At 40.6% G+C, this 15,996-nt stretch overlaps 1 protein-coding gene and 1 long non-coding RNA gene across 6 annotated transcripts in view; one reads left to right on the forward strand and one right to left on the reverse strand.

The window, feature by feature from the left end:
* Positions 1-15,996, reverse strand: part of LOC138355475 (uncharacterized) — a 406,464-nt gene that overhangs the window by 321,241 nt on the left and 69,227 nt on the right. The window lies entirely within an intron of this gene.
* The window catches only part of LOC138355471 (potassium channel subfamily K member 10-like), a 49,861-nt gene that overhangs the window by 27,507 nt on the left and 6,358 nt on the right, over positions 1-15,996 (forward strand). For all 3 annotated transcript variants that reach the window (XR_011223941.1, XM_069310586.1, XM_069310585.1), the window contains exons 3-7: positions 4,674-4,811; positions 7,358-7,503; positions 7,977-8,169; positions 9,590-9,840; positions 12,654-12,854. Coding sequence is in view for 2 of the 3 variants with exons in the window: in XM_069310586.1 (XP_069166687.1) it covers positions 4,674-4,811; positions 7,358-7,503; positions 7,977-8,169; positions 9,590-9,840; positions 12,654-12,854 (929 nt within the window). In the remaining variant the exon portion in view is untranslated. The remainder of the gene's footprint in view (positions 1-4,673; positions 4,812-7,357; positions 7,504-7,976; positions 8,170-9,589; positions 9,841-12,653; positions 12,855-15,996) is intronic.

Raw genomic sequence — 15,996 nt, forward strand, 5'->3', positions numbered from 1 at the left:
TTTTTATGCCTTAAGTCGACACATGCAGCAGCAGCAACGCGACACCACATCCTGCTAGCTGAAGGAATGCTGATGTGGAGACTTGTTTCACCACATGCTGTGAGGCTGTTGAATATCAGTGTGAGAGTGTGTGTGTGTGTGTGTGTGTGTGTGTGTGTGTGTGTGTGTGTGTGTGTGTGTGTGTGTGTGTGTGTGTGTGTGTGTGTGTGTGTATGTGTGTGTGTTCTGGGAAAATCATGACAGCAGATTCTTCAAGCTACTGATATATAAATCCGAAAGAAATTGAGCAATATTGAGACAAAAAATTACATTAATGCAGAGAGAGAGAGAGAGAGAGAGAGAGAGAGAGAGAGAGAGAGAGAGAGAGAGAGAGAGAGAGAGAGAGAGAGAGGGGGGGGGGGGGAAGAGGGGGCGGAAGATGAAATTCCATCCGAAAATATCTGAGCAAAAACCCCCTTGTATGCCTCATACCCCTCAAAAGGTTATAATCAGTCCAGATGCAATGATAACACACGGGAGCAGTTACGCATCTTGTTATATCCCATTGTAGGTAGTTGTTATAGATATCAAGTAGCAGTAACGCAACACCCAGCCATCTGTGAGGAGCACACTCTCGTTACTTGCCCCTAGCATGTTGATGGTCTCAAGGGTGAGCCTAGGGGGCTTCACCTACCTAGCTGGTCTGGGAGCGACCCACGCTAGGAAAACGGGCGCAATGGAAAGGTTAAGTGGATGATTTGGGTTGCTTGTTGGTTGGTGGTTTCGGTTGGATGGTAATTTGGGTAGGTTGTTGGTTGGTGATTTAGAATGGTTGTTGGCTGGTGATTTAGATTGGTTTTTGGTTGATAATTTGTGTTGGTTGATGATCTGGGGTGATGATTTGAGCTTCCTTGGTTTAATATTAATTTCCCACATTTTTGTTCAGTGGGATTTCTTTAAATTGATTTTGCTTTAGTGAGGTTCTTTCGTGTTGATCAGCAGGGAATTGGCCCTTTGTTCCCTACACCTGCAGAGCTACCCTCAGTTCCCTACACCTGCAGAGAGCTGCCCTCTGTTCCCCACACCTGCAGAGAGCTGCCCTCTGTTCCCTACAACGGTATAGAACTGGCCATTTGCCTTCCCCTCCCCTTACACCGGAAAGAACCAGGCCCTTTATTCCATACACCTGGAGTGGGGGTGTGGGTATTACTCAGGAACGCCGGTGTGTGGGTATTACTCAGGAACGCCGGTGTGTGGGTATTACTCAGGAACGCCGGTGTGTGGGTATTACTCAGGAACGCCGGGGGGTGTGGATATTACTCGAGAACGTACCGTCATTAAGATTAACTGGGAGGAACGCTTCAAATTAGAGGTCGGGCAGACGTCGTGGCTGAGGGGCAGTAATGTCAAGAGTCGAGTAAAAACTCTCACACACCAAGTATTACGGAGTTGGGTGGCACTTTATGGCGTGTTGTGTTCCTGCCTCTGGTGCTTTGGGGTGGGTTGGTGCTTGGGTGGTGGCTTGGTGCTTTGTGGGTGGGTTGGTGCATAGGGTGCTTGGGTGGGTTGGTGCTTGGGTGGGTAGGGTGGATTGGGGCTTTCAGGGTGCTTTTGTCAGGATGAGTGTGTAAGGTACCTTTGACATTGTCAGGGTTTGTGAATATGGGTGCAATTCGCTATAGTACATACCAAACTTCGGGGAAGTGAGGTTAGGCACCATTCTCTAACTGAACATGTGAGAAAATACTGAAGCACTGAAATAAGATCGAACTCACGTCATTGGACTCCCGAGACACACGCTCTGCCAATTAAACCATGATGTTCCTGAATATTTTAATGATAATTCGCTTTCAAGGGAACTGGAAGCCTGAGTATATATATATATATATATATATATATATATATATATATATATATATATATATATACTTTAGGCTTGTATCGAAGTCCCCCTAAGGTCGAACTACTGACTCCTTCCTTGGATGCAACCCCACAACAATTGCTTAATTCTAAGTTGCTCTAACCCAACAAATTCTAACCTAACCTAACGAAAAAGAAGGAAATAAAATGTTTTATATATATGGTGTTTATGAGATGTATGACGTCTTTATGAAGCCATAATGTTCATTTCGGTGCAGGTTTTAGAGCCTACTCAAGTGTTGAGAGCGTGACCTTGAGGGAGTGGAGGGGCCAGAGTGAGGGTGTTTTGCTGGGTAGATGCGGTGAGTTAGGCCACCCGCTACCATCTACTGGAGTAAATGGCAAGGGGGTTGTGATGCAAAAAGTGGGTTTGTGTGCTTTCTTGTGTCGGGAAGGGTACCGCCTTCGTGTGTGTGTGTGTGTGTGTGTGTGTGTGTGTGTGTGTGTGTGTGTGTGTGTGTGTGTGTGTGTGTGTGTGTGTGTGTGTGTGTGTGTGTGTACTTACCTAATTGTGCTTGCGGGGGTTGAGCTTTGGCTCTTTGGTCCCGCCTCTCAACTGTCAATCAACTAATATAGAGATTCCTGAGCCTACTGGGCTCTTATCATATCTACACTTGAAGCTGTGAAGTTTGAAGCTGTATGTGTATGTGTATTCTTCTGTAACCTTATGCTTGTGTCTGTAAATACATATAGGTCAAACTGTGGGTGTATGTTCAGACATGTAAACATGACCTTGAACACATTCACCCGTGTGGGTGCCGACACCTTTATGCCAGTTGCCACGTGTGTATATTTATTTACTATTTATGTCTGCAGGATCGTGCTGTTAGCTCTTGGACCCCGCCTTTCTAACCGTCTGATGTTCAATGCACTGACTCCCGACATATTTTTCTGTCATATCTACTACGTATAATTCTCACACTCTTCCCCAGGATGCAGCCCGCAACTGTGTCAGTAATTTATATTAACTGCATAATATAAATACATGTGTAATTTACACTGGAGAAAATTATTGTCAGTCTGAGGGCCTGCTGTAGTGGAGTATGTAACATGGTTGAGTGAGTTTCCCAGCAAAGGCTCTCGAATGTGTTGATTAAGTATGTTTGAGTGTGTGTCCTGAGGAAGTCTTGGGGTTACGTCCCGAGTGATTTTCGCGAGTGTATCATGAATGAGCCTCCGAAGTGCAAGTGTGTTAGACAGGAGTGTTTCAGAAATGTGAGTGCTCCTTAGGCGAGTATCTCACGAGTGATTCAACAATTAGCGATGCATTGGATGTGAAAGGCCTAAACAAATATTACCGCAGTGTGGACGTTTTTAACACTCAATTAAAAACAGAATTAAATAAATAAACTCCCGTTACAATTTTCGCTTCTAAATAACAGTTCTCCATCGGCCAAACGGAGAAATTCCGCCTCTCACCTCGGGATAGAGGAAAAGACAGAGACAGAGAGAGAGAGAGAGAGAGAGAGAGAGAGAGAGAGAGAGAGAGAGAGAGAGAGAGAGAGAGAGAGAGAGAGAGAGAGAGAGAGAGAGAGAGAGAGAGAGAGAGAGAGGAAACATTAAGCATAATGACTCATCTCAGCCTTGACTAGCCCAGGCTGGACGAGGCATGTCAGCAGTATTTGACCAACCTTATGTTCCAAGCAAACGTTCTGAAGGTCTCTCACCTGGCCTTACCAATACCCTCCAGACATAATACCTGAAAGTCTAAGACCAGGGGGGTGGGGAACCTTCAGCCATATGGCTTCATGCCGCCTTTTAAGGCACTCAATAAGGCCTTCGAAAGTAATTTAAACTATTAAAACACTTGTTTGTTTTTGACATATCTGAACGTATACCGCATATAATACAAATGGCCGCACTGTACAAATTGTAGTGCGGCCATATGAAATCTTCGCTACGTATATGGTTTTCCGAATGACAAAAGGTCCCCAACCCTGCCTTGGATAAATTAGGACGAGGAGCTGGTATATATGAGGACGAGCAACTTTACCTTTACATATAAAGGAGAAAGTGTTAAAGCAACGTTAAGAAAGTGTTAAGTTAAAGGAGCAACTAACCCTTGCATGTAAAGGAGACAGCATTAAGCCAATACAACTATATAGCACTTGGAAGGACTATGGGGGACTAGAATGTGGGATATGACGGAGAAGGAATGGAAGCTAAACCATTTAGAGCGTTGAGGATCGAACGCCAACATTGCAACACTAGACGAAGCAAAGGCGATCATTGTGGGATTCCCCAGTAATACTAAGGTAGATATTATAAGTATTCAAGCTCATATTAGCCTCAGAATACATGATCACATTGACAAGTTGGTCAAAGTCTATGCTCATTTTGTGTGCAAATTATACTGTGATTTGGAGCTTCGATAAGATTTCATGTGGATACCGTGTAATTATGTGAAGCTTAACTCACAACACAATCACTTCAAAGATCAGGCTTTAAACAAGTAAAAAAGCAGTGTTAAGTCAGGCAAAGAATATGTATTTTGACTTATAATATACGCCTCTATCTTACCATTATCACTTGGACTGGCCAGTACAGCGACGACCTCGCTTCATGCAGGTCGGCGTTCGATCCCCGACACTCCAAGTGGTTAAACAACATATATTCTTTTTCTCCGTCATATCCCAGATCCCAGTCCTCATATCCCCTCAAAGTGCTTTACAGTCGTACAGGTTTAGCGCTTTCCCTTTTACTTGTAAAGGTTAGTCAAGAGACTCGATCAAATCCCACGGCGAAGCTAATCCCAAGGCTGCGTTACTCCACAGGTCAACGGGTGTATGCGATCAACGAGGTGGAGCGAGAGTGTCCCCATCTGCACGTTGAGAACGTCACGGTGGAGGTCCGCTACCCCTGGGGCTTCATGGATGCTCTCTTCTTCTCCATGACTGTCATCACCACCATAGGTAAATCACCATCTTGGCCGACTCCATTACCTCCCGAAGTTCGGGGGAGCGGAGAGGCTCCACTTTCCTCATGAGGGAGGAGGTTCTCTTTTCCCCAAATGGTTCATTTGGGGAAGTGGAGACTCATTTCTCCTCAATTAGTAGTGGTGGGAAGACGTCACTCCCTCAAATGTGCATGACAGGTGTTTTCAACAGGTATATGTGACAGGTTTGTCTTCAGTTGTATGTTTATTGAGTGTCCTTGATACTTCATTGTCTATCACTTGCTTTATTCAATACGGAGAAATAAAATATTTTATTTCTTTTTTCAAGCATCAGTGAAGACAGTTTTGGTAAGTATAATATGACTTATTGTATATGTTCGCCTACATATAAATTCATGCGTATGTAGATTACATATAAATATAAGTAGATGAATATTTATGTATATGAGAGCTGCTTTTGGGGACAATAAAATTGTATGCAATTACAGACCAATAAACACCATCTCAGTACTTGGTATTTAGACCATATCTAAGCATGTGTAGATATAAGTATAGTCACAATCATTATCCCAGACACATATCACTATTTGATTAAATACATTACGGTTTCAGATGCAAAAAAGGCAACAATCTTTAGATCTAATATCATTACATTAAAAAAAATAAAATGGCATTCCGCACGTTTAAAGTTATATGAACCTGTTGTCAAGTGTTTTCCTACTTTGATGCCATATTTTACAATATTTTTTTGTAGCAGATAATACATGATGTTCCGGCCGAAACCTCATATATAACCTTGTTATAATATTACTTGTCTACAGGAAAATTGTACATGTTAGTCGAAAAGAATGATCATTATTATGTTGATTGTTTGTGTTGAATAACGTGATAATAGTTTGAGGGACCTTATTCATTTGTGTTTTTATATCTAAATAAACCTATTTCAAGTTCGTGTTAATATTTATTTTTCATTTGATATGTCCACGTGGAATTTCAGTTCCAGATTTACGTGGATGGTGTAAAACACCAGGGGTCAGGATTTATCACGCATTTAAATGCCTGCTTACGAAACCTGTACATCTTTCCCTCAATCATGGCAGCATGGTCTGCAATTACTAAACATTTTATGAGCTAACCACTACGAGGTTGTTTATAACAATAATAACCTTGGGTCGAGAACGACCTCACAGCGTTTCCAAACTCGTAACCTGTTTAGTTAATAAAGACTAAGCCGCTGTAATCGTGGAAAGATGTACAGGTCTCATAAGTGAAAACGTAAAAGCTTAATTTGTGTGTTTAAACATTGTTTAATGCAACAAACATCAGCAGATTGTAACTACAAATATTTTTCCTAGTAGGGATATGCGGCTCTCCATCAATGACACTTTAGGTAGCAGCCCCCAAATTACCGAATTATTTATACCACTGGTGGAAACAAAATATATTGGCCCTTGCGTCTCGTACTTACGACACCAAAACAACCTCTGGGCCAGCATATCAAAGACTTGCCATCTGCTAACACACATTTATCTTCCACGGACCCACACTTGTGGAAATAAATATCAGAGACCTTTAGTATCTTGCTTCACGTACAATTTCTCCAGAAGTTAAAGATACTCGCCTGCTATTTGGTTCTCTGAGTTCATTATCTTTTCAAATAGTCTATTTTCGCCACTTCTTAACTGTGTATTTGTGACACGAGTTCAATCTTCGCAGTCCTTGTCTTCTTTCCTTTTGGGAATTTCTCCAAAATGTTTACAAACTGATGTGTTATCATAGTGACCATTCTCAGCTGGTCTGGCCTAAACAGGTGTCGCGCACCTTTGTTACCCTTGTCATTGCGTGACTGTGTAAATTCTCAAGGTTCAGGAATTTAGTTATATCATTTAATAATACACTGGAGGTATAACTGAGGTATAACTACATACACACACCAGCTGATATACCCCAAGCCGACTTCCTCTTTCGTACCCCCTTGGTGGGCATTATCACCAGTATATTTACTCAATATTATTATTTGCATATTAGACACCCAACCCTCAAATCTGAAAATAAAGGTAATTATCAAGGGAAAGGGCCAAACCATTACGACTATATAGCACTTGGAAGGAATTAGGATAAGGATTTGGGATGGAAGAGGAGAAAGGAATGGTGCCCAACCCCTTGCACGGTCGGAAATTGAAGTCTGACCTGCATGAAGTGAGACCGTCGCTCTACCGTCCAGCCCAAATGGTTGGACAAAATAAAGGAGTCGATGACGTTTCGGTCCGTACGTCGTCAATGCATTTATTCTCAGATTTGTGGGTTGGGTGTCTAATTCTCAGCTACATTATTGTGACTTATTGTCTGTATTTGAATATATCATTCTGCCGTCTTTAATTTATGTCACTTTCCATGTCCTGTCTACTTTGCCTCTCGGTTTCACCAGCTCTTTGACATTAGATCTCCTTTACCCTCGAAGCTCCTGTCTGAGCAGAGTAGCACCGGCGTAGTTACTGCCATTGATTTCTGTCCCTCGTACACTTCTTCCTCACTCATTCCTCATATTCTCATCATATCCAGGATACGGGAACATATCGCCATCGCAGGCCCCGGCGCAGATAACGTGCATCTTGTACTCTCTGGTCGGGATTCCTCTCACCGGCATCCTGCTAGCCTGGTCCTCAGAGTTCTTCGGTGAACAACTCTTCAAACTCTTCAAGTCAAAGGTAAATGTTCATCAGGATTGGTGAGTGGGAGAGATAAGAATCACGGAACCGACAGACGGCCTATTGGGCCATATGAAGTAGCTTCTGTTTATATACACCCAAACTCATGTCTAACCTACGCTTGAAACAAACAAGTGATTGATTGTTGACCAGACCACACATTAGAACGTGAAGATCAAGTCGATTGACAATCGACTTGAGAATACTCCAGGACGGACCGAAACGTCGTCGTCCCTTCACCTTCTAGTGTGTGGTCTGGTCAACATACTTTAGCCACGTCATTGTGACTCATCGCCTGCAAGTGATTGATTGTTTCAATCAATCCAGTACCCTCATCACTGCAAACAACCAGTAATGCTACCGACAACCATCATTCCCTCCACCACGAATCGACAATAACCATTCCCTGCCATACCCATCACCACCAAACACCTCCGCCATCACCACCCAAACCATTCCCTTCCTCCCACCAGCTGGACGTACAGAAGCAACATTCTCGTGGGGTGATTGCTATGGCAACGGCCATCTACATCTTTATTGGCTTCGTGGTGTTCATCTTCATCCCCGGGGCGGTGTTCGTGACCCTGGAGGAGTGGACCTACGTCGAGAGCATCTACTACGCCTACATTACCCTCACTACCATAGGCTTCGGCGACCTAGTACCTGGTAAGTACTTCTTAGTACTTAGGTACTTGGATACCTAAGTTATTACTCCAGTACCCAGGTTATGTCTTTTTTTCGTGGGGGAGGTCTGCTAATTTGTAATTCTGTATAAGTGATATACAGGATAATTAAGAGATAAAGCTTGTTGTATCCTATACACATTCATTCAAGATTCCCACGAGGGGATAGTTTAGTTGATCAATACAGTCAAGATTCTCTGAGGGAATAGTTTTGATGAGCCTTACATTCAAGATTCTTCTGAGGGGGAAATTTATTTAATTCATATATTCAAAAGTTATTATAATATTTCACACTATTGATTTCTAGCGATTTCAGTTAAAACATTTTGTAAATTTCTACTTATTCAAACAAATAATTCTCCTTCACATAGAAACAAGAATTTACTGCTCAAAATTTCACGAATTTCTTCTGTTTTTGTATATTAGTTATGTATACCTATCTTCGTCTTGCAGATTAAGAGATGTTTCCTTACGCATTTGTCTGTAATTGTTACATTTAACTTTATTTCATTTAACTGTTGCAAAGTTATTGATCTTTGATAATTATAACAATTTTTTACCAATGAGTTCTCATATTGTTTACTTAGATTTATTTTCATGTATTTTGGTTTCTTGCACTACTGAATACTTATACTTTGTACTCTTGCGGGTTTTCGAAGGAGGATGGGACTCGTCGTACAGAGTCCCATCCACAGTACACAGTACACAGAACATAGAAGTACTGATGGCTGTGAAAAATATTTCCAACTCAACATAATTCCATTTGCTACACACTTATATTTTGCCCTGTGAGAGTGACACTTCTCTCAAATTATTCCTTATTTAATATCTTTCATGATCAGTAGATGTTTGAGACTTGTTCTCTTCAAGTGAACAAGAGATGTATGATTTATTCTTTACTAATCTGTGTGTTATCTCCTTCACATGTTGACATGCGCAAAATTCAAGCATCAGATGCATGAATCTCTCTTCCCAGCTGTTATATACCAGACATCAGTTCTCTCCATTTTATATCCTGAAATTTAGGTTATTATTATTACTATTAAAATTCTGTTTTTCTTGCTGCATTTGTTTCGTCTTCATAGCTGAGGGCTTGTATGCACTTGTAATTGTGATAGTAATCATACTCATGGAGGAATCTATATGGTCTGTTATTAAAATTCTTGAATATTAATTCAGGATTGTGTAGAGGTGTCGGGATTCGGGTGAGTGATCCTCTCTGGCGACACAAAGCATTATCATACCACCGAGCAGCAATGCTCGTTCACCTGGCCTTTTTTCCAACCTTGGCTTCTATGTCCCTCTCGCCAGAGTAAAGAAACTGAAAACGGAGTAAATGGCTCCTGATAGTACCTATGTTAAAAACAAATAACACCCTCGCACTCAACACACTTTTCCGGCAGGCCAAGGCTACGACGGATGGTCGCTGTATATCTACCAGATCTGTGTCATCTTGTGGGTGTTAATCGGCCTGGGCTACTGGGTGATGGTGGCTAACTTCATCACCAAGGCCCTCAAGTCGAAGAAGCTACAGAGCTCCGTGATGCGCAGCGCTGAGGAGATGAGGAAGATCATGCAGCAGATGGGTATTAAGCAGCATGACCCGACCTTCCTCAGGCAGCACTCTAAGGCTACTCTCAATCTCATGCTTCAGGTAAGTTAGGAGGGACATCTGCGAGGAACAAGGGATTTGAGGTTTAAGCAATAATCAAAAGAAGGCGTCGAGCCTGCAATACTATTTAATACTGGCCGAGTCACATAATATTCAACAATTCCTAGATATCATTCAGCATACTAAAACGAGACAAAAAACATACGACGAACGATATCAAAGGAATCAGATTCATCGAGGATTGTATCAAGAGACATAACTCAAAGGGACAGTGACGAATTGAGGTAATGATCTATGTAAGTGAATAGTAGATTAGCAACCCGTCCTCCCATAATAACACGTCCGTCGCATTTTGACGTATACTTTACCTAAGGCCAAAAACGGTCATATTACACACCTCGTACGCGCATGCGCACGCATACACTCTGTGTGTGTGTGTGTGTATGTATTATATATATATATATATATATATATATATATATATATATATATATATATATATATATATATATATATATATATATATATATATATATATATATATATATATATATATGAATAAAGTTTCCGATACTAATTCTGGTTTGACTGGTCGGGTTACCCCAGATAAACAGCACTTCCGGAGAACTCTCGAGCCGAGTCGGAAAGGGGGGAGGTGGAGGAGCTGCGGGGGTAGGTAGATATATATATATTTATATATATATTATATTATATATAATATATATATAATGGTTACCCTGGACCATTCTCAAGTCGATTGTAACTTGAGAATGGTCCAGGACGAACCGAAACGTCGTCGTCGTCCCTTCACCTTCTAGTGTATGGTTTGGTCATCAATATTAACATTAGGCTTCGTTTTTTTATATTGGTATATCAATTTCACGTATAAAATCAGAAATTTAACTAAGCGTTTTGGCGTTAAAAATATACTCGTAAATAACACAGTTACCCCAACTCTCCGCGTAGTTTTCTTTGATGAATTAAACTAATAGGTTTTTTCTTATGCAAGATAATAAGGTAAAACAACAATTAAAAGACCTTAGTATAAAATATATTGCCTATAAAATTTATAGTTTACAACGTATAATGTGGCTCTCCTACCACTATACCAGCTGTAATATAGGCAGAAATTAAAGGTCACTTGATCCTAAACCAGTTTTTATACTCAATATCCTACCACATTATGTGTTGTTTTAGCTGAATTCCTGTTAATCTTTCTAACATCGTCCTCTTCGTTATGTCCCATCATAGGGAACATGAAGCCTGTTAGGCTTATACGGAGGACACAACAGGTCAACTATTAATGTTCCTCTAAGTTGTGTGGGTGATTAGATATGTATGTGTATGTATATGTGTATACGTATATATATATTTGCATGTATGTATGAGAGTGTGTACATGTGTATACAACATTAATAATTTTGTAACTAGCGTAAAAAAAATTATTTGCTTAGCTAAACGAACTAGAGGGTTCAGTTCCTGAACCGATTATGTGCCTCTGTAATCCTTTACACCACCGCCCACGGGATGGGTATGAGGTGCATAATAAAGAAAGAAATTGAATCCAAGATGCAACCCACAACAGTTGACAAACTCTCTAGAAACCAATTTACTCTTAGTTGAACAGATATATCAGGTGAAAGAAACCGTTGGCCAAAAGTCTTGCCAGTCAGGGAAATGAACCCGGGTCCAGTAGTTTGTGACCCGACTGTGCCACCCACTGTTTCATTATTATTATTATACAATATAGTGTAGTACAGTTGGTTTCGTTTTTGACTCAATCGGGGATCGCGGGTTGGATTCCCGGGAGGTACGGGAATGGTTGGGCACGTTTTCTTTCACCTAATGCAGCTGTTCGCCTAGCGATAAACGGGTACCCTGAAGTTAAGCAACTGTTTGTGGGGGGTTGCATCCTGGGGAAGATCAGTTCCACCTCAATATAAACCTAAAGTATATATATGTATATACACAGGCTTCCTGCCCACAACAAAACGAATTAATAAGGAAATTACCTCGTTTGATTCGTTCACCGAAAATCTGTTAATATTTCGGGGTTAAGGCAACCCAATTACGTCATGCTGAGGTAGCTTAGCTAGTGAGCCATTGGGTTAAATGAATAAGACAACTATTATTGTATTACTGCACACGTGAAATAAAGGAACAAATGCAAGTGCACAATAATCGTAGCAGTTTTGACGCTTTAGGCGAGCAACATAATTATTATTTTAAGAATTATTACTATTAATATTACACACAGAAATCACAATAACGTGAGATATCAAACGAACAAATCCACAAGGGCTTTGTTTCACACATTTCCCCCCCCCCTCCCTATACATTCTGATTCTGTCAACCAAATAGTTCTACCTAAGTAGTAGGGGCATCAGAACTGTGTGAAACCCCGGTTAGGCTTCGGTGGAAGCCTTGGGATCCTCGTGGGGGCAGTAGCACTCCAGGTTGCAATTTTTTTTTTACCATGTCGTGGAATAGTTGACTAGAGCGCTGCTGGGAATATCCAGTGCATAGGTTCGAATCCTCATCAAGGCCCTCGTGGATTTGATTATTAATATTATTTTGTTTTAATTTGATAATATATCATTGTTACTATCATAATAAAAATTATATTTATATATAAACATTACAAATTGCTAATTATATTACTATAAACCTAATTAGCTATAAGTTATAATTATTAGTTTTGTAATTATAAATATTATACAGGCAATGTCTCGTACAGCAAATCTTGATCAAATTCTCTTATTATTCTGCACTTTCTAGAACTAGATTATTTCAGACAAATTGGGCTTTATCATGTAGCCTTCAAGACAACGTTCAGTGAACCTGTTCTTCCACAGCTGAGCAACATCATCGCGGTGCAGGGAGGAGGGACGGATAACGGGATAGGCGTGAACGGCAGCGGTCCTTCATCTCCCGGGGGCCACAGCTCCCCAGCCTCCCCGCCACTCTCACCCATTCCTGGCATCTCGGCTCTCTTTGGCAACGGTCTCTCGCGGTCGGCCCCGCTCAGCCACCTCATGGGCCCCATGCGTAGGGAGGTGAGGAGTTACTCTCTCTCTCACGTGATCTGGTCTAAAGTTATGTACTGTTCTCTCTCTCCCTCGTGATCTCATCGCATGTTCCTTATTGTTTTCTCTCATGAACGTATCATATTCCTTAGTGCTCTATCATGATCTTATCCCCCCATTATCTTTTCTCTCATATGCTTATCCCATGTTCTTTATCGCCTACTCGTAAAGCGCACTAGTTTTCTCTTATATAGATCTTTAACTTATTAAGAATTTCGTAAATCATTAATTTTCTATATGGGCTAAGGATACTGCAGCTTTGCTGCAGAAATATGATGTTAAACGTTAAAAACCTTCATATCCAGGGGTATAGCGACCCAATAATTGCGTGGGAACTGCAAGACACCGCTAGTCCCTGAAAATCGAAGCACTGGAAATATGTTCAAGAGCGAAGAAAGGTGGAAGAAAGATTAAACATTGACTATTCATACAGTCATCCCAACATTGACCATTCCTTCAACTTAGGACTTTCAATAAAGAAATAACATGGAAATTTTTCCATTAATGAACACCACCACTTTTAGAAAAAATGAGAGTTTAGTTTATATAGCATCGATCAAGCCACTCAAATTATTTCTAAGTCCCAAGAACAACACCTAGTTCTTACTAGCTTCCAAATATCAGCGTCTCGTCGACGTCCCACGAATGTCACAATGACAATGCTCACCAAAGTTCTAAGGACAACATCTCATCAACGTCCCAAAGTCAGCATCTCATCAACGACCCACGGACAACGACTCACTACCGTCCCAAGAAACAACGTCTCACTACCGTCCCAAGGAACAACGTCTCACTACCGTCCCAAGGAACAACGTCTCACTACCGTCCCAAGGAACAACGTCTCACTACCGTCCCAAGGAACAACGTCTCACTACCGTCCCAAGGAACAACGTCTCACTACCGTCCCAAGGAACAACGTCTCACAACCGTCCCAAGGAACAACGTCTCACTACCGTCCCAAGGAACAACGTCTCACCAGCGCCCCAGGAACATAGTATATCGCTAACGTCTCAATATGTATGTACAATATTGCACCACCGTCCTAGGAACATCTTATTATAGCGTTCCAAAGAACAATGTTTCCCCAACGTCCAAGAGATAAAGGACCAATCAACAGTGAAAGATCCGCAGTAGATACTGCTAGTCGAAAGATATAATGATCTAAAAGGCAAATTTTATTACTAGAGATGTCACAAATAGAGGCAGCTGTATGAGCAAAGGTTTGAAACTTCGTCTCAAGAACAATGACAGTTGCAGGGACCTCTCCAGTTCAACCACTTGGTCTGGACGGTAGAGCGACGGTCTCGCTTCATGGAGGTCGGCGTTCAATCCCCGACCGTCCAAGTGGTTGGGCTCCATTCCTTCCCCCCGTCCCATCCTAAATCCTTATCCTGAACCCTTCCAGTGCTATATAGTCGTAATGGCTTGGAGCTTTCCCTTGATAATTCCCTCCCTCCCTCTCCAATCTCCCGTCTAATAAGCAGGCTGAACCAGTGTGCGGTTTCTATATATAAAAAAAATGTTTGTTGACCTCCCAATCGGGGAAATCTAGGCAAACGACGTATATGTAATATTGAATCGACGTTAATCTTATGTCGATTAAACGTAACATGAGCATGGTTTGCCAGCTGTTGACGGATAAAGGCAAAAGATCCTTGGGAAGACCGGGGTGCAGTTCAAAAGCACTGTCTGAACAAGAGGAGAATACCATTAGAGCTAAAAACTGTTCGTTTTAAGATTCAGTGGGGCCTTGTGGTCCTTGCTGCCGGACATGTTAACATTAGCCATGTGCTCGGTGACTATGAGAACAAGAGCAACACCGGAATAATTAAACAAGCAATTGTTTAGAAACTGGGTGTCATGGCCTTATAAGGAAGCAACATCTGACCTGAAGGTATCAGGAATCGAACACTGATATGTGTGGTTTGAGAGATCTTGTTTTGCTTGAGATCATAGGTGATGTACACGTTTGAGAACAGAAGATTCATTCCATTTATAACCCAAAACCTGAATTCGGCAGAATTAGTAAACGGAATGATCACAGAAGAAAATACCCAATATGTGTTCACCAAGAATATGCAAGTTCTTTTCTGAATACCTTTTATTCTCTTCTCCAAGACTATGGGTCGTCACAAGTGCTTTAGATATGGTACCCACTACTTCATAGAAATATATAGTATACGGTAATTATGCAGTTTGGAAAATGTATAGTTAAATGCTGAATGGCATTATCAGAAAAATTTAAATTTTCAGGAATATCTACCTTCAACATTTATAATACAACCCAATTTTTACCTTATCTCTTATAAGTAAAACTTTTCACTAATACGCACGAAATCGTACCTACAATTAAGGTAAGCTTCTGAAACTTATATTTATGGTAAACAAAATATATCTTTATTATCAATATAGTTCAAACTTGGCAACACTGAAATTTGAACACTAAGTTGTCCCTTCTATGTCTAAAGTTACTCGCATGGAATCAATATATATATCAACATATATTTTAAATTATTTTCAGAAAGATACTTAGAACTACTACTCTTAACATCAATAATATAACAATGGCATAATAAAATATATATCACAAAGAAAGGCAGGTATCTACATGCGAATCACCTTCATATTATATATATATATATATATATATATATATATATATATATATATATATATATATATATATATATATATATATATATATATATATATATGTCGTACCTAGTAGCCAGAACTCACTTCTCAGCCTACTATGCAAGGCCCGATTTGCCTAATAAGCCTAGTTTTCGTGAATTAATGTTTTTTCGACTACCTAACCTACCTAACCTAACCTAACCTAACGTTTTCGGCTACCTAACCTAACCTAACCTATAAAGATAGGTTAGATTAGGTTAAGTAGGGTTGGTTAGGTTCGGTCATATATCTACGTTAATTTTAACTCCAATAAAAAAAATTGACCTCATACATAATGAAATGGGTAGCTTTATCATTTCATAAGAAAAAAAATTAGAGAAAATATATTAATTCAGTAAAACTTGCCTTATTAGGCAAATCGGGCCTTGCATAGTAGGCTGAGAAGTGAGTTCTGGCTATTAGGTACGACATATATATA

Source organism: Procambarus clarkii, chromosome 67, assembly GCF_040958095.1.
Source record: "Procambarus clarkii isolate CNS0578487 chromosome 67, FALCON_Pclarkii_2.0, whole genome shotgun sequence".
NCBI lineage: Eukaryota > Metazoa > Arthropoda > Malacostraca > Decapoda > Cambaridae > Procambarus > Procambarus clarkii.